The sequence below is a fragment of the Schistocerca gregaria genome, chromosome 3 (assembly GCF_023897955.1).
Source record: "Schistocerca gregaria isolate iqSchGreg1 chromosome 3, iqSchGreg1.2, whole genome shotgun sequence".
NCBI lineage: Eukaryota > Metazoa > Arthropoda > Insecta > Orthoptera > Acrididae > Schistocerca > Schistocerca gregaria.
Genome location: NC_064922.1, coordinates 713915365 through 713936956, shown reverse-complemented (window position 1 = coordinate 713936956; position 21592 = coordinate 713915365). Strand labels below are relative to the sequence as shown.

The following is a 21592-nucleotide window of genomic DNA, read 5'->3' as shown; positions in this document are numbered from 1 at the left end:
ATTGTCTCTGATGAAAACTCGCCGTCGGGGACAACTGGGTTCTATAGCTTGAGAAGTGTTCGAGCCACTTACAAACAGTACTTTCACTGGCAGTCTGCAATGAGCACCGCGTAAAACGCTTTTCGGAAATCTAGAAATAAGCTTCTTTATATTTAAAAAGGGAAATGGATAGGTTACAGTTAGATATTGTGGGAGTTAGCGTAGTTTGGTGGCTCGAGGAACAAGACTTCTGGTCAAGTGAATACAGGATTACAAATACAAAATCAAATAGACGTAATACAAGGTTTAATAATTAATAAAAAATAGGAGCACGTCTAAGCTACTACGAACAGCATAGTGAACGCATTATTGTAGCCAAGATAGACACGAAGCACACGCCTACCACAGCAGTACAAGTTTATATGCCAACTAGCTCCGCATATGGCGACGAGATTGAAGAAATGCGTGACGTGATAAAAGAAGTAATTCACATAGTGAAGGGAGACGAAAATTTAATAGTCACGGGTAACTAGAATTCGATATTAGGAAAAGGAATAGAAAGAAATGTGGAAGGTGAATATGGAATGGGGGTAAGAAATGAAAGAGGAAGACGCCTGGTACAATTTTGTACAGAGAATAACTTAATCATAGCTAATATTTGGTTTAAGAAAAAATTGGAAATATGTGGTAAGGCCTTATCGGACCAAACTGCTGCTGTCATCAGTCCCTAAACTTACACACTATTTAATATAACTTAAACTAATTTAAGCTAAGGACGACACACACACACCCATGACAGAGGGAGGACTCAAATCTCCAACGGGGAGAGCCGGGCGGAACTTGGTGATACTGCCTACAGGAAAATTAAAGTGATCTTTGGACAAAAGAGAACCACTTTTATAACTATCAAGAACTCGGATGGGAAACTACTTCTAAGCAAAGAAGGAAGCGAAGAAAAGTGGAAGGAGTATATAGAGGGTTCCTGCAACGGGAATGCACTCGAGGACAATATTATGGAAATGGAAGAGGACGTAAATGAAGATGAAGTGAGGGATATGTTATTGTGTGAAGAATTTGATAGCGAACTGAAAGACCTAAGTCGAAACAAGGCACCGGGAGAAGACATTTCATTAGAACTGCTGATAACCTTGGGAGAGCCAGTCCTGACAAAACTCTACCATCTGGTGAGCAAGATGTATAAGACAGGTGAAACACCCTCAGATTTCAAGAACAGTACAATAATTCCAATCCCAAAGAAAACAGGCGTTGACAGGTGTGAATAATAAGTCACGGTTGTAAAACACTAACACGAATTCTTTACAGACAACTGGAAAAACTGGTAGAAGCTCACCTCCGGGAAGATCAGTTTTGATTCCGACGAAATATTGGAACACGTGAGGCAATACTGACCCTACGACTTATCTTAGAAGATAGATTAAGGAAAGGCAAACCTACATTTCTAGCATTTGTAGACTTAGAGAAAGCTTTTGACAATGCTGACTGGCATACTCTTTTTGAAATTCGGAAGTTGGCAGGGGACAAATACGGGGAGCGAAAGGCTATTTAGAAATTGAACAGAAACCACATGGCAGTTATAAAAGTCGAGGGGCATGAAAGGAAGCGGTGGTTGGGAAGGGAGTAAGACAGAGTTGTAGCCTATCCTCGATGTTATTCAATCTGTATGGTGAGCAAACAGTAAAGGAAACAAAAGAAAATTTGAAGTAGGAATTAAAATCCATGGAGAAGATATATAAACTTTGAGGTTAGCCAATGACATTGTAATATCTGTCGGAGACAGCAAAGTACCTGGAAGACCAGTCGAACGGAATGGACAGTGTCTTGAGAGGAGCAAATAAGATGAATACCAACAAAATCAAATAGAGGGTAAAGGAATGCAGTCGAATTAAACGATTTCATGGTGAGGGATATAGATTAGGAAATGACACACTTAGAGCAGTAAATGAGTTTTGCTGTTTGGGAAGCGAACTAACTGATAATGGATGAAATAGAGAGGATATAAAATGTAAACTGGTAATGGCAAGGAAAGAATTTCTGAAGAAGAGAAATTTGTCATCATCGAGCATAAATTTAAGTGTCAGAAAGCATTTTCTGCAGCTATTTGTATGGAGTGTAGCCATGTATGCTAATGAAACATGGAGGATAAATAATTTAGACAAGAAGAGAATGGAAGCTTTCTAAATGTGGTGCTACAGAAGAATGCTGAAGATTAGATGGGTAGATCACGTAACTAATGGTGAGGTACTGAACAGAATTGGGGAGAAGAGAAATTTGTATCACAGCTTGACTAAAAGAAGTGATCGATTGGTAGGACATGTTCTGAGGCATCAAGGGTACGCCAGCTTAGTACTGAAGGGCAGCGTGGAGGGTAAAAATCTTATACGGAGACCAATAGATGAATACACTGAGCAAATTCAGAAAGATGTAAGTTGCAGTAGTTACTTGGAGATGAAGAAGCTTGCACGGAATAGAGGAGCATGAAGAGGTGCATCAAACCAGTCTCTTGACTGAAGACCACAACAACAACAACAGTTACCAAACAATCGTCGTCGAGTTCCCATTGATATCCATGCCGTATGTGCAACTGCTCCCTCACATTGAAATCAACTCTTGGCAGGAAACTGGTGCAGCTCATTCGCAACAAAACTTTCCATCATGGCAACATACCAAACAGACATTACATTTGTTGCGCGTGCATCATTATCTTCAGAATGGTTGGGGCGTAAAAGTCACTCGATTACATGGCGCAGCATAAAGTAACCTTGCTCCTGTGCAATGTACGCTTGTGTAGCTAACATGGATGTTGCTGAGAAGAACAGCAAAAATTCTGTCTATTGACAATGCCACTGAGATGGAAATGAACTTCGTCCAACATCCACATGTTGTTAATGGAACTGTCATCGTGGTTCAAGCATTTTGAATACGCATTAGCAGATCGTTAGGTTGAAGTTGCTGAATGATCTGCAACTTGTGCAGATGGAAGTTTAAATCCACTTTCATTTTTTCGCTGAATGCTCTAACGATGCGACTTTAGAGACTCTGCGTGTCTAACAGAGCGCTGTACGCTTCTTACGAAAGCAGTTCGCACAGACTCGATATTGTCTCCTGTACAAGTGGTTCCGGATCTCTCTGCAGATGGCTTCTTCAGTCCAGAATCCGTTGCTTCAAAATTTCGGACGCAATTGTTGATTGCATACGTTGAAGGAGCACTACCATTTGGTTGAAATAACGCCGAAATTCTCTACGAGCGGCCTCCTTACTTCCATTCTTGTAGTAGGCTAATAATGTAAAAGCACGCTGCGCGCCATTCCAATGCTTCACGTTCAGTGGTTGCTAAGTGGCAAGGCTGTGAGAGCAGCACTCTATAGACATCCGGCGTCTCCTGCTTCGCAGCGCTGCCACAGCACATTCCAAAATTCCCATTCTTTTGAGACACTTGTACAAGAGGACGTAGACAAAATTTCTAGTTGGCGTGATGAACGGAACCTAGCTCTAAATGGAGAAAAACGTAGGTTAATGTGTATGAGCAAGAGAAAGAAAGCCGTAATGCTCGGACACAGCATTAGTATTGTCCTCTTTGATACAGTCACTTCCTTTAAATGTCGGGGTGTGACGTTGCAAGTCGGTATGAGATGGAACGAGCATGTGAGGATTGTGGTAGGAAAGGCGACTGCTCGACTTCGGTTTATTGGGAACATTCTAGAAAAGTATGGTTCATCTGTAAACGAGATCGCATATATGAGACTAGTGCGACATATTTTTGAGTACTGCTTGAGTGTTTGGGAAACACACCAAGTCAGATTAAAGGAACATATTGAATCATTTCAGAGGAGGTAGGTTTGAATAACATGCAAGTGTTATGGAGAAACTTCGAGAACTCAAATGGAAATAGCTGGAGAGAAGGTAACGTTCTTTTCGAAGAATATTGTTGAGAAAATATTGAAGCTGACTGGAGACCGATTCTGCAAGGTGTATTGCAGAGTATCGATGTAGATGGCCATGTGAAAGACGAGATCAGTTGATAGGAGGCATCAACGAATTGTTAATTTGGTACTGGAAGGAAAAGTGGGAGAGGGTAATAATGTCATATTGCGACCAAGGCTTGAGCTAAGCGTCGTTGCAGGGACTTCCATAGGACAAACTACTATGGAGAGCTGTATCAAACCAGTCTTTGCAAAGAAGGACAAAACAAACATATTACGACATATTGAAAGAAACATTAATTGACATATTAAATGATGCATGAAATGTTAAACAGCTTCCCCCAAGCTTTCATGCGGAGCTCATCATATTAATAGCCAAGAAATACCCACAAACAACCACTGAATCCCTTACAACCGCCAGAGTGCCCGAGAGCACTAATGCGCTGCTTTCTGGGCTCGGATAAGCGCGCCGGCCCGGATCGAATCCGCCCGGCGGATTAACGACAAGGTCCGGTGTGCCGGCCAGACTATATGTGGTTTTTAAGCGGTTTTCCACATCCCACTAGATGAATACCGGGCTGGTTTCCACGTTCCGCCTCAGTTACACGACTTACAGACAGTTGAACACGTTCGCACTATCTCATGGCTTACGCTATAGGCAGACAGCTCTAGTACACTACTTATATTCCAGGGGGTTTGGGATGGCGGCAGGTAAGGCATCCAGCCACCCTCTGCAACTGACACTGCCAAATCCGTAATAACAAGGCCGACCCCGCGTTGTCGCGGACAGGACCCAAAGAAAGAAACAAAAACCAGACAATCCCTTATGCTGATAATCTTGATGAACTGGGAGAATTTTAGAAAGGTGTGCTTCTCCTGTAAGGGAGCCGCATGTAAGACGCTAGTGCCTTACGTGTTTGAGTGCAATTCGATTGTTTGGGCTACGTGCTAGGTCGTTTTAAAGGAAGACAGGGAAGCTAGTTAGAGACTAGATTTATTACCGGTAGATTCGAACAACACGCATGTGTTATGGACATGCTTCGGGACTTCAAATGGGAATCCCTTGAGGAAAGACGACATTCTTTTCGAGAATCGGCATTGGAAGCTGACGTCACACCGATTCCTCCGCTACCAACGTACATTTCACATAAGGACCACGGAGAGAAAATGAGGACCAGGAATACAAGATACCAGAAATTAGGGCCCATACACAGGCAAACAGATAGTCGCCTTTGCCTCGCTTTTCCTGCTTGTGGAACTGGTAAGTAAACGACCAGTAGTTATTCAGGGAACCCTCCACCACGCACCGTACGGTGGCTCTCGGAGTACGGATATAAATGAAGACGAGAATGCTGTGTCGTCCGAACAAGACGCAGCCAGGGCGAAAGCACCACAGGTGCAAAGATGCGAGCTGATGCCAGTGCCGTAGAGACTCGTCACTTGGCGAGTTCCACCAGTGCCACAGGCGGCGCTGAGGATGAAGATATCGACTTCGCTTCGGCTAGTTGCCGGCCGAGTACAATCCGCCAATGACAGAATGACCACAAACAGAAGCCTAGTCGGACGATAGAAGAGTAGCTCTCACCTACTTGGTTGTAGATCATCGCCCAGGGCTGACTTATACAGGAAACGTCATTTAGTGAACTCTTAGAAGTGAACAGACAGCTTTTGTAAATGGCATTTGCTACTTACTGTGAAGTTTACCTACTATTATTTGCACTTAACCGTTGAGGGCCTTTTCTGTGTTATATTACAAGCAGTGGTGCAGACCTCATTATTCAACAAGTCGCTAAGATGAGTGAACGTTTTCAACTAATTTGTGTGAAATTTTGCCAAATTGTTGGAGAGATGTTACTAATTTATTGGACTGCTGTAGAACCTTCGTTCTCCTATCCTGTTACCTGACTCTGGGGTGTAGGTGCGTGTTAGTGGCAGGGTGAAATTGTCTTAGCGGTGTACTGCACCAGTGGCCGTTTCACGAACTCGCAATCTCGGCCTACCGTAACAACAGTGGCAACTTGGCCTCCACAGCAGTAGCAACGAAGGGTTAAAAAAACTGGCGACGAGGACTTCCAAATCTGGTGACGAAATTTACAAAACTGGCATCGAGGGTTTACAAAAAGTAGATGTAGACATAGAAGTAAATGCTGCAGTACTGTGGTGAGGAGATATGAATGTGTACGTGGACTGTTGCCACATTCCTGCAAACTAACAAAAGATGAACGAAGTATTAACGAAATAGCTTTGTTTTTTGACTTGGCAGTTAAAAATTTATAGCTACTTCTCTTAGAATGACTATCCACTGCTTCTAAATTACACTACTGGCTATTAAAATTGCTACACCAAGAAGAAATGCAGATGATAAACGGGTATGCATTGGACTAATATATTATACTAGAATCGACATGTGATTACATTTTCAGGCATCTTGGGTGCATAGGTCCTAATAAATCAGTACCCAGAAAAACCACCTCTGGCCGTAATAACGGACCTGATACGCCTGGACATTGACTGAAACAGAGCTTGAACGGCGTGTACAGGTACAGCTGCCCAAGCACCTTCAACACGATACCACAGTTGATCAGGAGTAGTGACTGGCGTATTGTGACGAGCCAGTTGCTCGGCCACCATTGACCAGACGTTTTCAGTTGGTGAGAGATCTAGAGAATGTGCTGGCCAGGGAAGCACTCGAACATTTTCTGTATCCAGAAAGGCCCGTACAGGACCTGCAACATGAGGCCGTGCATTATCCTGCTGAAATGTAAGGTTTCGCAGGGATCCAATGGAGGATAGAGCCACGGGTAGTGACACATCTGAAATGTAACATCCACTGTTCAGTGCGAACAAGAGGTGACCGAGACATGTAACCAATGGCACCCCGTACCATCACGCTAGGTGATACGCCAGTGTGGCGATGACGAATACATGCTTCCAATGTGTGTTCACCGCGATGTCGCCAAACGCATATGCGACCATCATGATGCTATAAACAGAACCTGGATTCATCCGAAAACATCACGTTTTGGCATTCGTGCACCCAGGTTCGTCGTTGAGTACACCATCGCAGGCGCTCCTGTCTGTGATGCAGCGTCAAGGGTAACCGTAGCCATGGTGTCCGAGCTGATAGTCCATGCTGCTGCAAACGTCGTCGAGCTGCTCGTGTAGATGGTTGTTGTCTTCTAAACGTCACCATCTGTTGACTCAGGGACCGAGACGTGGCTGTAAGATCCGTTACAGCCATGCGGATAAGATGCCTGTCATCTCGACTGCAATTGATACGAGGCCGTTGGGATCCAGCACGGCAGTCCGTAATACCCTACTGAACACACCGATTCCATATTCTGCTAACAGTCATTGGATCTCTACCAACGCCAGCAGCAATGTCGCGATACGATAAACCGCAATCGCGATAGGCTATAATCCGATCTTTATCAAAGTCGGAAACATGATGGTACGCATTTCTCCTCCTTACACGAGGCATCACAACCACGTTTCAACAGGCCACGCCGGTCAACTGCTGTTTGTGTATGAGAAATCGGTTGGACACTTTCCTCATGTCAGCACGTTATAGGTGTCGCCACTGGCGCCAACCTTGTTTGTGAATGCTCTGAAAATCTAATCATTTGCATATCACAGCATCTTCTTCCTGTCGGTTAAATTTCGCGTCTGTAGCACGTCATCTTCGTGGTGTAAAAATTTTATTGGCCAGTAGTGTACTATTTGTGGGCAGCGTCTGCTTGTGCAGGACCGCTACACCACTTGGATTCCGAGGCGCACCCGCCACCGCCACTTTCCCGTTTCGTTCTCCTCTCCAGGTGGTTGCCGGAGTCCCCGCGCTGGCTGGCGTGCAGGGGGCGTGAGCAGGAGGCGCTGAGCGTGCTGCGTCAGATCGCCGCCACCAACGGATCGACTGTGCCTCCGTTCACCGCACAGGTCCTGCGTAGGCTGGCCAGGACCAGCGGCGAGAGAAGGGGGTTCCTCAGCATCTTCAGCAGTTGGAATCTTTTCAAAAATACCTCGATTCTACTTGTTTCCAGGTGAGTGTCAAACCAAAACTCAAAATTATCTCTTTAAAGCAGTTTGAATGTTGTGCTGTTTGAGACTCTCCAGACGTAATAACTACTTTATTGGTTCGCGACTGTCGTGTCGGATAATGTTGTGGAAGCTGTACAATACTTCAATGAGACAGCTGCTCGTCATTTTCACGTGCTTACGGACGTGTTGCTGCAGTGACTGGCCAGTATATAGGCTGATTCATTAGAAAAGCCTAGGCGCCAAGAGGTGGGGCTGAAACTCCAGAGTAAACGAATCATAGAGCACGGCGACATCCAGTGTCCCCTGCCGTAGAAACGGGCCACGGTTTTTGCACGCGCAGAGCGGGCGGACAAAGCGTTAGCGCCCAGTTTAAGTGTGCTGACATCTAATCGCCGTTTGTGTTGATTCAGATTCGTTCGTCTACAGCCGACGATGCCTTATCAACGTCAGTGCTAGTTTCCAAGCCTTGCTGAGTTGAAATCCTGTGTCTCTATTATTCAGGTCGTTACTTACACATATTTCGACTGCGTCTTTAATGATGGAGTTCCAGTACGCGGAAGCAGAATAAAGAAACTTTATCTCTCCGTTGTTCGTGCTATGTCCCATTTCAAGACAGTTTTCAGCAACAGCATACTTTCCTGGTTGATCTAGTTTAGTGCGACATTTCTGTTCAGCGCACTATACTTAACAGTGTGATACTTCTGGCCAATGTATGATTTCCACACTGGCACTGATTTCATATATTCCTGATCTCCTTAGACCAACAATATGTTGCCTTCAGCAGAACATAGCATTGTTTGTAGTCGCACTGGACGGCGGAAGACACATTTAATTTGATCCTTCTTGAACAGGCTACCAATCTAAAAAGTACACGACAGCAACATAGAGCAGAAAAACCATCCTCGTGAACTTCTCCGATTCTTCTTTCTGTTCTTGAGCTTTAGTGCGTGCAGGTTGAAATGTATTACGAATCTGTTTATGAGAGTACCCGTTTTCCACAAACAAAGAGCGAAGATGGATAAGCTCTGCTGATAAGCTTCCTCTAGCCCTACTGAGGAGAGTTCGTAACACGCCACTGCGTTGAGATAGGGGACGGCAGCTCGTATGTCGTAGTATAGATCAGTATCACCTGGTTTATGAGACATACTGTGAATCAAGAAATCATCTTCTTTTTTGCGCATCAATACATCTAAGAACGAGGCATTTCCAATTTTCTACACTTCGAAGGTGAAGGAAATGCTCGGCTGAACGGATTTAAGCTGTTGCAGAAACGCACGAAGAGTTGATGCCCCATGTGGCCATAGTAAAAAGGTCTTGTCCACATATCTCCACAAACATTTAGGTTTCAACACCGCAGACTGAAGTGTTCTTCCTCAAAGCCTTCCATAAAGGGGTTAGCTACTATGGGAGACACAGGACTACCCAGAGCAACACCGCCAGCATACCCAAACTATTGCTCCTTAGGTAAAAAATAAGTCGAGGTGAGCACATGTTTCAACAGATGTAAAATGACCTACTTCAACTCAGCTCCCGTAAGTTTTAATGAATCCACCACAGGTACTCGAGTGAACAAAGAGACGATATCGAAACTCGCCAATACATCGACTGGTTCGAGACGAAAAGTCTTCAGTCGTTCTATAAGTTCGAATGTGAAGTTAACATTTTCCTACCAAAGGGCTCAGAAGAGAAGGAAGATGTTTTTATAGGTAAGATGTTGGGGCTCCTATATTACTCACAATGGGGCGAAGCGGAACCCCTTAGTTATGGGTCTTAGGGAACCCATAAAGTCGTGGTGGAACTGGCGCTTGTACTCTCAAGCTCTTTCTAAGATGTTTAGGGAACTGGCTGGATTTGAGGAGGGCGGTTGTCTTCCGTTGTACTGCGTCAGTTGGATACTTCCGAAAACGACGATACACGGAGTCCTGCAGTAAATCCGTCCCTCGTGAGGTAAGACGTTTGTCGCAGACACAAGAACAATAGCGTTTCGCTTGTCAGCAGGTAATATCACTATTTCTGTATACTCTCTTAAGGAACAGAGAGCTTTCCTCTATTCGGTGTCTAAGTTCTGCTTGAGTGTGGGCATCCTAGTTATGGCCCTGCAAGTCTCTCGCCTCATTTCTTCAGCAGTCTCACTGGAAAGTTTCAAGACATCTTGTTCAATGGAACTGATGAAACCCTTGATAGGTGAAGTCTGTCACTACCAGCATCATATTCTCCGTCCCTATCAAGACTACTCCTTGCTCCACTCACTATCACTTCCTGATCCTCCTTTGTAAAATTCCTACATAACTCCCTCACGCTGTCAGTCACCTGAGCCAAACCTGCACTAGGCTTCACAATGCTGGTGACCTGGTACTCACTCTCGAACACTTCCTACAACTGATGGCCCGCACTTCTACTGTGTGAACTACCTAACAGCAGAACCTTCTTCTTTCTGTAAGACTGCAGCTCACTTACGCCTCCTAACTACTGATGACTACTGCATGTTTCCTACACCTTCAGCAACAAGAGGCTCGTCTCCTCTCAGCTCTGACAGTTGGTCCAATCTATTGCATATACGCAAAATGCAACTGTCTGAATACGTTCTCCTCACAGCTGCCTTCTTGCCAACTGCCAGTTCCCATTCCCCAGCGCCCTTCACCGTCCTGGACCTATCTACGTAGTTCCTCCTTTGCGTATTGTAACTGCACCTGAAAGGCACGGATCTCACGCTCCTGCTCCTCTGCAAACTTATTTCTGCTGCAGAGTCTGCATTTCCAGGAGAGGATCTAGATAGAATGGCCATTGGCTTCCCCATTGAATTCCACCCAAAGAAAATCCCACAGCGTAACCCACTACTTACAAACCTTCGACAGAACCCACACATCTCACCCATGGTAAAATTTTACAGTTGCTAAAAAACTAAACGTCTACGTTACTTAAGTTCAGTTACACCAGTAGAACTATTTATAGCACTAACAATAGCGTTCTCAAAATTCTCTCTTTACTAAGATGGCAAAAACTTTATTAATACTACTAAACCTCAGATAATACTAATGCCAACAAAACTTCACAAAATTTATTAGCTAAAACCAAAAACTCAAGCGCCCACTAGAAAACTCTACAAAGTTAAAACAGTGAACAAAAATGGTACTGAAATATTTCTCTAGAAACAATAAGAAACGTCAGCTGAGAAGAACCGCACGAACTTTACTAAACGATTTCAATGCACAGTAAACTCTAAAGAATACAGCGAGCGAACTTTTATTTCGCCACAAACAGCACGAAACACCGTTCAAACTGTATGACAGTGCACAAACAACTTTGTCAGTACTTAGCTTTATAAGCGCTACAGCTGCAACCGGATCCTCCTAAATGTAAACACACTACTGAGGCATGAGTCAATAACACAGAAAAAAAAGATTGAGATTAACGAAAATACACTAATGCATTACTTCTACAGGAAATATCAACACAAATAAACTTTAAAGTAAGCAATTGAAGAGTAAAGCTTTATAAAATATTGACGAGCAATTTCAACAGCAGTCCAGTACACATGACGTCAGTCCCGAGATCCGATAGGAAATATGCACCCTGTTCTTTACTAGGGTATCCGATACTCCAAATAAAGAATCCAACTATTTACTGTTGACTGTGAGATTGTGTTATCTTGTTGGTGTGGAACTGCTCCCATTTCAACGTATAGAGGAACATCGTCTATTATTGTTAACACAATGTTTGGATAAGTGATGTATACAGACAATCGGTTGCGTAAAGTTTATCGTAATGAGCCTTCACCAGGTTCCAATCCTGTTAGTGGTTTCTCCTCCAGAAGGAATAAACTCACCTATAATGTTTTAAACATATAAAAAAACAAATACAATACCAGTGATATGCAATAGTAAACTGAAGTACATGGAATAAGAATGGTACTTGCATGACTTATTCGACGTTAAAATTAAAAGCATACTATATGAACTGAAACGCTCAAGTCGAAAAGCAGAAAACAGATTAAGTCCCCTGTGATAAACGGCAATAATTACACCACAGGTACAGCTTATTACAAGAGAAGACATGGAGCTAAACGAGTCGCAATTAGTTGCAATGCAAATTAAACATAGGATACAGCACGTCACCTCTTGGGCGCTAAGAATGTGATAAACGCTCAACCGTATGGATAATGTAATGGAAGCAATAATACTTCAGTGTAGTATGCATTGAACTGTCTTAAATAGATCAAATAGTACACAGTGTGAAAGCGAAGCCATTATAAAAGAGAACACAAAAGGAACAAAACATTTTTATATAATACGGCACTATGTAGCATAAAATGAATAAAACGTTAATTTAAACAAATGTGCTGACGAAAAATAATAAAATGTACAATAGTAGCACTTTAACAGGATATTGCAATGTACAAAAAAGAAATATGTTCTTCATCCAAAACCTGTGTGACCAGAATAAAGTTCTGTCTGACTTTTTATGCCTAAGGAAATGCAGAGTCCACTAAATAATGGGAAAAACAACATTCCGAAATGAAAGTGACGGAAAACGTAAGCCAAACGATATGAACGTTCCGAGCAACGGCTTAAAAACGTTGCAGAAATTTTTATTTAACTGTGGTTTTTCATTTAAAATGAGACCATCTTTACTGACGATAAGTCTAAAAAGTCAATTTTCTTCAAAAATTAGATTTCACCCTTTCTTCTCTCTACTTAGAATCGTCATTTCGTCTACTACTTTTGGACTGTGTCCCAATATTAACAAATGCTCCACGGCACAAAAATTATGAACATTGGTACCGTTCCCTCTAACAGGTAATCATTGTATGTTATGTTAAACGTACTGCTGGTCTGTCCGACATAAAATACCAGACATGTACTACAAGCAATTTTGTAAACACCTGATTGCATAAAGGATCTTTTGCAGCTTTTAAATTGCGTATAATTTTTTTTTGTAAAATTTTGTTGCTGGAGAAAGGAAGTTTGCATCCATTTTTCTTAACCAATACACGCTGAATCCTATACTGTGAGTTACCAAAGTAACGTACCGAAATACATTTTTCTGTATCACTATTCCCATTTCAACAGTTATCTAGAGTAGTCACCCTTTCATTAGTTTTCGCTTTGAAAATTTTTTCCGCTGACTAAGATTTATAACTGTTGTTACAGGCTACTTTCTTAATTAATTAATTTCTTTCTTCAGTTTAACTGATGATAAATGTATGACCGCAGACCGATGACTAGCTGAATGAAAGAACGCTGTCTTGTGGGACTGAGGATGCCTTGAATCAGAAGGTACTATTAGATCAGTGTTTGTTGCTTTACAGAAAATTTCAGAAGTTATTCTATCATCTATTATGGTCAAACTGACTTTAATTTTAGAACTTCCAAGTGAAACTAATTTTCCCATGAAGATTATTAAATTGTTCAAGGAGATGGTCTACTCCACCATTAGTTCCATCGTCAAAATATCTAGAATAGCACTGAATGCCTAATTCTGTGGAAATGTAAAAAAATTTCGTTAAGTGACTTTTTGAAAATATTTGCTGGAATACCCACTAACGGATTGCAAACTGCAAGGCCATTTGGTTGTTGAAACAGTTGTCCATGAAATGAAAAGTAATTTTATTTAATAATCACTTTTAGTAACTATATAAGATCTGTAATTTGTTCATCCATTACGACTTTTTTTTTAAACAAACAGATTTTTTCTCCATAATTTCCACACCTGTTTGAACTATTACATTACAATTTAGTAATATCGAAAGACATTAATTTAGTCTCTTGTTTACATTTCACATATATGATTTTATTCATCTAGATTTGACTACTAGCTACTGAACAGTTATTTTGAAAAACGTAGACTTTGATTTTTTGATCCTTCCATGATAAAACATGACTAATTCATAACATCCATTGCTCGTAGAATTTACAGCCAGATGAACTGACTGATCTATTTTATAGCCCTTGAACTGAGAACGTAACTTAGGAACCTGTAGATTCATGTTAATCGATTCTTTGAAAAGGTTTTTATAGGAGTTTGACGTCACCTGCAGCACACATAATTTCTTCATGTAAGACCCTCCTTCATTTCGAAAACATTATTTTGCTCAAAATATTTTAAAGTTTTGGGGACATAGTCACCTTTACTGGCAGTAACTACAGCATTGCCTTTATCAGATTTTGTTACACAGGCTTAATTACTTCCAAGTCATTATTTCGTGAAAACAGACCATGAAATTCATTTTTACTGAAACTTTTACAAACATTATGGGCTATTCTTATCCTGTTGAGAATTTTCCATTTTGATTCTACCAGGTACCAGAGGTAGCAATCTCGCAGGTAGAAGTCATCCAGCATATGGTAGGCAGCACAACACAGGGGCTGCATTATTTCTGATTCATGTAACTGAATCACATATGGGCTTGAAAGCCGGATTATTTATTACTGTCCATTGAGGTAACGACGTTATGTCTCTTGAGGACGACTGAATGTGTCCTCAATTTCTGGACTAGTCAGCATTAATTTCCACATCTCCATATCACAACTGTGGCTTTCTGTGCTTCAGTTTGGTGCTTCATCTCAGTGAACCAGTGGGCCAATACGTGGTCTTGCAAGCCGACCTTTGTGGCCGAGCGGTTGAAGGCGCTTCAGTCTGGAACCGCGCGACCGCTACGGTCGCAGGTTCGAATCCTTCCTTGGGCATGGATTTGTGTGATGTCCTTACGATAGTTAGGTTTTAGTAGTTCTAAGTTCTAGTGGACTGATAACCTCAGATGTTAAGTCCCACAGTTCTCAGAGCCATTTGAAACATTCGTGTTCTTGCAGAACATTTATAAGTTCTTTTGCCACCATGCTGTGCTGTCAGAATGTGGTCCTGGTCTCTTCTTGGTGGGATGATGTTGCTGAATTAACGATGCAGACTGCTCGCAACAGGAACGTGAAACAATAGCTTCCAGGCTGTGCTAAATTATTTGCATTATTGTCTCTCTTTCAGTTTGTCCTTCTGTTTGCTGCATGGCATACTGTCCTGCCTCAGTGGTGGCTGGAGAAAAGCTTAAGAGGAATTATGCATTTGTGCAACAAAAGTTGTCTGTAATGGCTATTATGTCACATTAGTAACTCAGGACGTCGATTATACAGCGCACTGGAACTGTGAACGTTTGGTAACATCCTGATTTCTTCATCACGTCCCTTAATCTTACGTTTACTGCTAGAGCTAGTATTTTCTAGTTAGCGTTCATCAAGATTATCAGCATAAGGAATTGACTCGTTTTTGTTTCTTTCTTTGGGTCCTGTCCCGCGACAACACGGGGTCGGCCTTGTTATTACGGATTTAGCTGTGTCACTTGGAGAGGGTGGCTGGATGCCTTTCCTGCCGCCATCCCAAACCCCCTGGAATATAAGTAGTGAACTAGAGCTGTCTGCCTATAGTGTAAGCCATGAGATAGTGCGAACGTGTTCAAATGTCTGTGAGTCGTGTGACTGAGGCGGAACGTGGAAACCAGCCCAGTGTTCACCTAGTGGGATGTGGAAAACCGCCGAAAAACCACATATAGTCTGGCCGGCACACCAGACCTTGTCGTTAATCCGCCGGCGGATTCGATCCGGGCCAGCGCGCTTATCCGAGTCCAGAAACCAGCGCACTAGTGCTCTAAGAAACTCTGGTGGGTGTAAGGGATTCAGTGGTTGTTTATGGGTATTTCTTGGCTATTAATATGATGAGCTACTCATGGAAGCTTGGGGGAAGCTGTTTAACATTTCATGCATCATTTAATATGTTAATTAACGTTTCTTTCAATATGTCGTAATATGTTTGTTTTAGCCTTCTTTGCAAAGACTGGTTTGATACAGCTCTCCAGAGTAGTCTGTCCTATGGAAGTCCCTGCACCCACGCTTAACTCAAGCCTTGGTCGCAATATGACATTATTACCCTCTCCAACTTTTCCTTCCAGTACCAAATTAACAATTCGTTGATGCCTCCTATCAACTAATCTCGTCTTTCACATCTACATGGCCATCTACATCGATACTCTGCAATACGCCTTGCAGAATCGGTCTCCAGTCAGCTTCAATATTTTCTCAACAACATTCTTCGAAAAGAACGTTACCTTCTCTCCAGGGATTTCCATTTGAGTTCTCGAAGCTTCTCCATAACACTTGCATGTTATTCAAACCTACCTCCTCTGAAATGATTCAATACGTTCCTTTAATCTGACTTGGTGTGTTTCCCAAACACTCAAGCAGTACTCAAAAATAGGTCGCACTAGCGCCCTATATGCGATCTCGTTTACAGATGAACCATACTTCACTAGAATGCTCCCAATAAACCGAAATCGACCAGTCGCCTTTCCGGCCACAGTCCTCACATGCTTATTCCATTTCACATCTCTTGCAACCCTACGTCCAGATATTTAATAACGTTTCCATGTCAAGCAAGATGTATCTGAGCAGTACAGGTTTGTTTTTCCTACTTATCCACATCAGCTTACATTTTTCTACATTTAGAGTTAGGTGCCATTCATCACACCAAATAGCAATTTTGTCTAACAAGTAAGTCGTTTTGTATCCTCCTACAGTCACCCCCACCCCCATGAACCATGGACCTTGCCGTTGGTGGGGAGGCTTGCGTGCCTCAGCTATACAGATGGCCGTACCGTAGGTGCAACCACAACGGAGGGGTATCTGTTGAGAGGCCAGACAAACGTGTGGTTCCTGAAGAGGGGCAGCAGCCTTTTCAGTAGTTGCAGGGGCAACAGTCTGGATGATTGACTGATCTGGCCTTGCAACATTAACCAAAACGGCCTTGCTGTGCTGGTACTGCGAATGGCTGAAAGCAAGGGGAAACTACAGCCGTAATTTTTCCCGAGGACATGCAGCTTTACTGTATGATTAAATGACGATGGCATCCTCTTGGGTAAAATATTCCGGAGGTAAAATAGTCCCCCATTCGGATCTCCGGGCGGGGACTACTCAGGAGGAAGTCATTATCAGGAGAAAAAAAACTGGCGTTCTACGGACTGGAGCGTGGAATGTCAGATCCCTTAATCGGGCAGGTAGGTTAGAAAATTTAAAAAGGGAAATGGATAGGTTGAAGTTAGATATAGTGGGAATTAGTGAAGTTCGGTGGCAGGAGGAACAAGACTTCTGGTCAGGTGACTACAGGGTTATAAACACAAAATCAAATAGGGGTAATGCAGGAGTAGGTTTAATAATGAATAGGAAATTGGAATGCGGGTAAGCTACTACAAACAGCATAGTGAACGCATTATTGTGGCCAAGATAGATACGAAGCCCACACCTACCACAGTGGTACAAGTTTATATGCCAACTAGATGTGCAGAAATTGAAGAAATGTACGATGAAATAAAAGAAATTATTCAGATAGTGAAGGGAGACGAAAATTTAATAGTAATGGGTCACTGGAATTCGAGTGTATGAAAAGGGAGAGAAGGAAACATAGTAGGTGAATATGGATTGGGGCTAAGAAATGAAAGAGGAAGCCGCCTAGTAGAATTTTGCACAGAGCACAACTTAATCATAGCTAACACTTGGTTTAAGAATCATGAAAGAAGGTTGTATACGTGGAAGAACCCTGGAGATACTAAAAGGTATCAGATAGATTATATAATGGTAAGACAGAGATTTAGGAACCAGGTTTTAAGTTGTAAGACATTTCCAGGGGCAGATGTGGACTCTGACCACAATCTATTGGTTATGACCTGTAGATTAAAACTGAAGAAACTGCAAAAATGTGGGAAATTAAGGAGATAAACTGAAAGAACCAGAGGTTGTACAGAGTTTCAGGGAGAGCGTAAGGGAACAAATGGCAGGAATGGGGGAAAGAAATACAGTAGAAGAAGAATGGGTAGCTCTGAGGGATGTAGTAGTGAAGGCAGCAGAGGATAAAGTAGGTACAAAGACGAGGGCTACTAGAAATCCTTGGGTAACAGAAGAAATATTGAATTTAATTGATGAAAGGAGAAAATATAAAAATGCAGTAAATGAAGCAGGCAAAAAGGAATACAAACGTCTCAAAAATGAGATCGACAGGAAGTGCAAAATGGCTAAACAGGGATGGCTAGAGGACAAATGTAAGGATGTAGAAGCTTATCTCACTAGGGGTAAGATAGATACTGCCTACAGGAAAATTAAAGAGACCTTAGGAGAGAAGAGAACCACGTGTATGAATATCAAGAGCTCAGATGGCAACCCAGTTCTAAGTAAAGAAGGGAAGGCAGAAAGGTGGAAGGAGTATATAGAAGGTTTATACAAGGGCGATGTACTTGAGGACAATATTATGGAAATGGAAGAGGATGTCGATGAAGACGAAATGGGAGATACGATACTGCGTGAAGAGTTTGACAGAGCACTGAAAGACCTGAGTCAAAACAAGGCCCCCGGAGTAGACAACATTCCATTAGAACTACTGACGGTCTAGGGACAACCAGTCCTGACAAAACTCTACCAGCTGGTGAGCAAGATGTATGAGACAGGCGAAACCCTCAGACTTCAAGAAGAATATAATAATTCCAATCCCAAAGAAAGCAGGTGCTGACAGATGTGAAAATTACCGAACTATCAGTTTAATAAGCCACGGCTGCAAAATACTAACGCGAATTCTTTACAGACGAATGGAAAAACTGGTAGATGCAGACCTCGGGGAGGATCATTTTGGATTCCGTCGAAATGTTGGAACACGTGAGGCAATACTGACCTTACGACTTATCTTAGAAGAAAGATTAAGAAAAGGCAAACCTACGTTTCTAGCATTTGTAGACTTAGAGAAAGCTTTTGACAATGTTGACTGGAATACTCTTTTTCAAATTCTAAAGGTGGCAGGGGTAAAATACAGGGAGCGAAAGGCTATTTATAATTTGTACAGAAACCAGATGGCATTCATAAGAGTCGAGGGGCATGAAAGGGAAGCAGTGGTTGGGAAAGGAGTGAGACTGGGTTGTAGCCTCTCCCCGATGTTATTCAATCTGTATATTGAGCAAGCAGTAAAGGAAACAAAAGAAAAATTTGGAGTAGGTATTAAAATTCATGGAGACGAAGTAAAAACCTTGAGGTTCGCCGATGACATTGTAATTCTGTCAGAGACGGCAAAGGACTTGGAAGAGCAGTTGAACGGAATGGACAGTGTCTTGAAAGGAGGATATAAGATGAACATTAACAAAAGCAAAACGAGGATAATGGAATGTAGTCAAATTAAATCGGGTGATGCTGAGGGAATTAGATTAGGAAATGAGACACTTAAAGTAGTAAAGGAGTTTTGCTATTTAGGAAGTAAAATAACTGATGATGGTCGAAGTAGAGAGGATATAAAATGTAGACTGGCAATGGCAAGGAAAGCGTTTCTGAAGAAGAGAAATTTGTTAACATCGAATATAGATTTATGTATCAGGAAGTCATTTCTGAAAGTATTTGTTTGGAGTGTAGCCATGTATGGAAGTGAAACATGGACGATAACTAGTTTGGACAAGAAGAGAATAGAATTTTCGAATTGTGGTGCTACAGAAGAATACTGAAGATAAGGTGGATAGAGCACGTAACTAATGAGGAGGTATTGAATAGGATTGGGGAGAAGAGAAGTCTGTGGCACAACTTGACTAGAAGAAGGGATCGGTTGGTAGGACATGTTTTGAGGCATCAGGGGATCACAAATTTAGCATTGGATGGCAGCGTGGAGGGTAAAAATCGTAGAGGGAGACCGAGAGATGAGTACACTAAGCAGATTCAGAAGGATGTAGGTTGCAGTAGGTACTGGGAGATGAAGCAGCTTGCACAGGATAGAGTAGCATGGAGAGCTGCATCAAACCAGTCTCAGGACTGAAGACAACAACAACTACAGTCACCCAACTTCGACACCTTACCATACACCACAGCATCATCAGCAAACAACTATAAATTGCTGCCCACCATATCCGCCAAATCACCTATGTATGTAGAGTATAACAGCGATCCTGCCGCACTTCCGTGGGGCATTCCTAGCTATACTCTTGTCTCTGAGGAAAACTCACCGTCGAAGACAACATACTAGGCTCTTCAACCCACTCGTGTAGCTATGGACCTTATTTAACAGCCTTATTTAACAGCCTGCAATGGGGCACCATGTCAAACACTTTCTGGTAATTTAGTAATATGGACTCTGCCTGTTCTTCAACCATAGTTCGCAGTGTATCATTTGAGAAAAGGGCAAACTGAGTTTAGCACGAGCGATGCTTTCTAAAATCATGCTAATCTGTGGACATAGGCTTCTCGGCCTCAAGAAAATTTATTGTATTCGAACTGAGAATACGTTCAAGGATTGTGTAGCAAACCAATGTCAGGGGGTTTTCGTATGTAATGTTGCGGGTGCAGTTCTTTTTCCCTGCTTATATAGAGGCGTCACCTGCGCTTTTTCCCAGTCGCCTGGGACGTTGCACAGGGCCAGAAGTTCGTCTAGTCGTTCAATAATGTTTTTTTTCTCCATAGCTCGATTCAGTAACTAATTTGTTATTGGATCGACCCATCCAATCTTCAGCACCTTTGAAGCACCATATCTCAGAACCTTCTATCCTCTCCTTGTGTGAACAGCTTATCTTTCAATTTTACACCTGTTCAAGTCCCGAGACAGATACTTATAGAAAAGACTTCACTTCCTATCACTGACATATTCCTCTTTTTCAGAAAAGATTTTCTTGCTGCTTAACAGCTTCCATTTTATATCCTCTCTACTTCGGCTATCATCAGTTATTTACCGCCCTAATAGCAAAATTCATTGACTACTTCTAGTATGGTGTTACAAATGCCAGAAACGGAACACTATCGAACATTCTTTTAGCCAACATTAACCCTCGCCATACCAAGGAGGAAAAGGGGGGGGGGTATTTTATGCCGACATTTTGAAATTATTCTAATCTAGTCCCGTACTTTGTAATTTAAAAGTTTGAAAAAGATTATTGTGTTTAATCATTTCTTATAACAGATTCCGAAAATGTTATGAATTTTTTGGTAAAACCTAATCCAAAAATTTAACTCATAGTGCTGATTGAAACTTTTCACAGCTAACGTCACAATCATATTTTCAAGCTCAGGACTCTTCTTACACATCTATACATCGCTCAAAAGTATGTTGTGAACAAAACTCAACGACAATTAACTAAATTTGTCTTCTTTAAAATGTTTGTCTGATGATGATAATGTCCCTTTCTTCCCTGTATACACATAACAGGGTATGGGTTGGTGTTGTTATGATCGTGCTAGAAGATATATTTTCGGTTTCAACACCCTGTTTATACGTCAGTGCCTATTTAACAATGTGTTAATAATGGAATGTGTTTATTTTTTAATTTTCTGTGGTGGGCACAAAGTACTCCCGCCCACGGTGGTACGCGTATTTCAAAAAGACGTTGGTATTGCTAGGGTTAAGTAACTACATCATGATCACGCACAATTCTTTTCTTTCTCCAACTGTGTTATTTATTTGAGTGTTGCTGATTTACATAGTCCTGTCTATTGAATCATGTGTAAGTTCTGGAAGCTATGACCTTGTATTCAAAAATGTAGCGTCCATGTGGTGATCGAACCTGGGATCTAGTGGGATGATGTAATGGTTGTATGAATAAAATAGCATTAGCTAGTCCAATTTAATTCGTGAAGAGAGGAAATTAA

The 21592-nt window shown here is 42.0% G+C and overlaps 1 protein-coding gene across 4 annotated transcripts in view; it reads left to right on the top strand.

Annotated features, from left to right (window-relative positions):
• LOC126354409 (solute carrier family 22 member 7-like) overlaps positions 1-21592 on the top strand; it is a 237948-nt gene that overhangs the window by 178308 nt on the left and 38048 nt on the right. For all 4 annotated transcript variants that reach the window (XM_050004024.1, XM_050004025.1, XM_050004027.1 and 1 more), the window contains one exon: positions 7736-7957. In XM_050004024.1, the coding sequence (XP_049859981.1) occupies positions 7736-7957 (222 nt within the window). The remainder of the gene's footprint in view (positions 1-7735; positions 7958-21592) is intronic.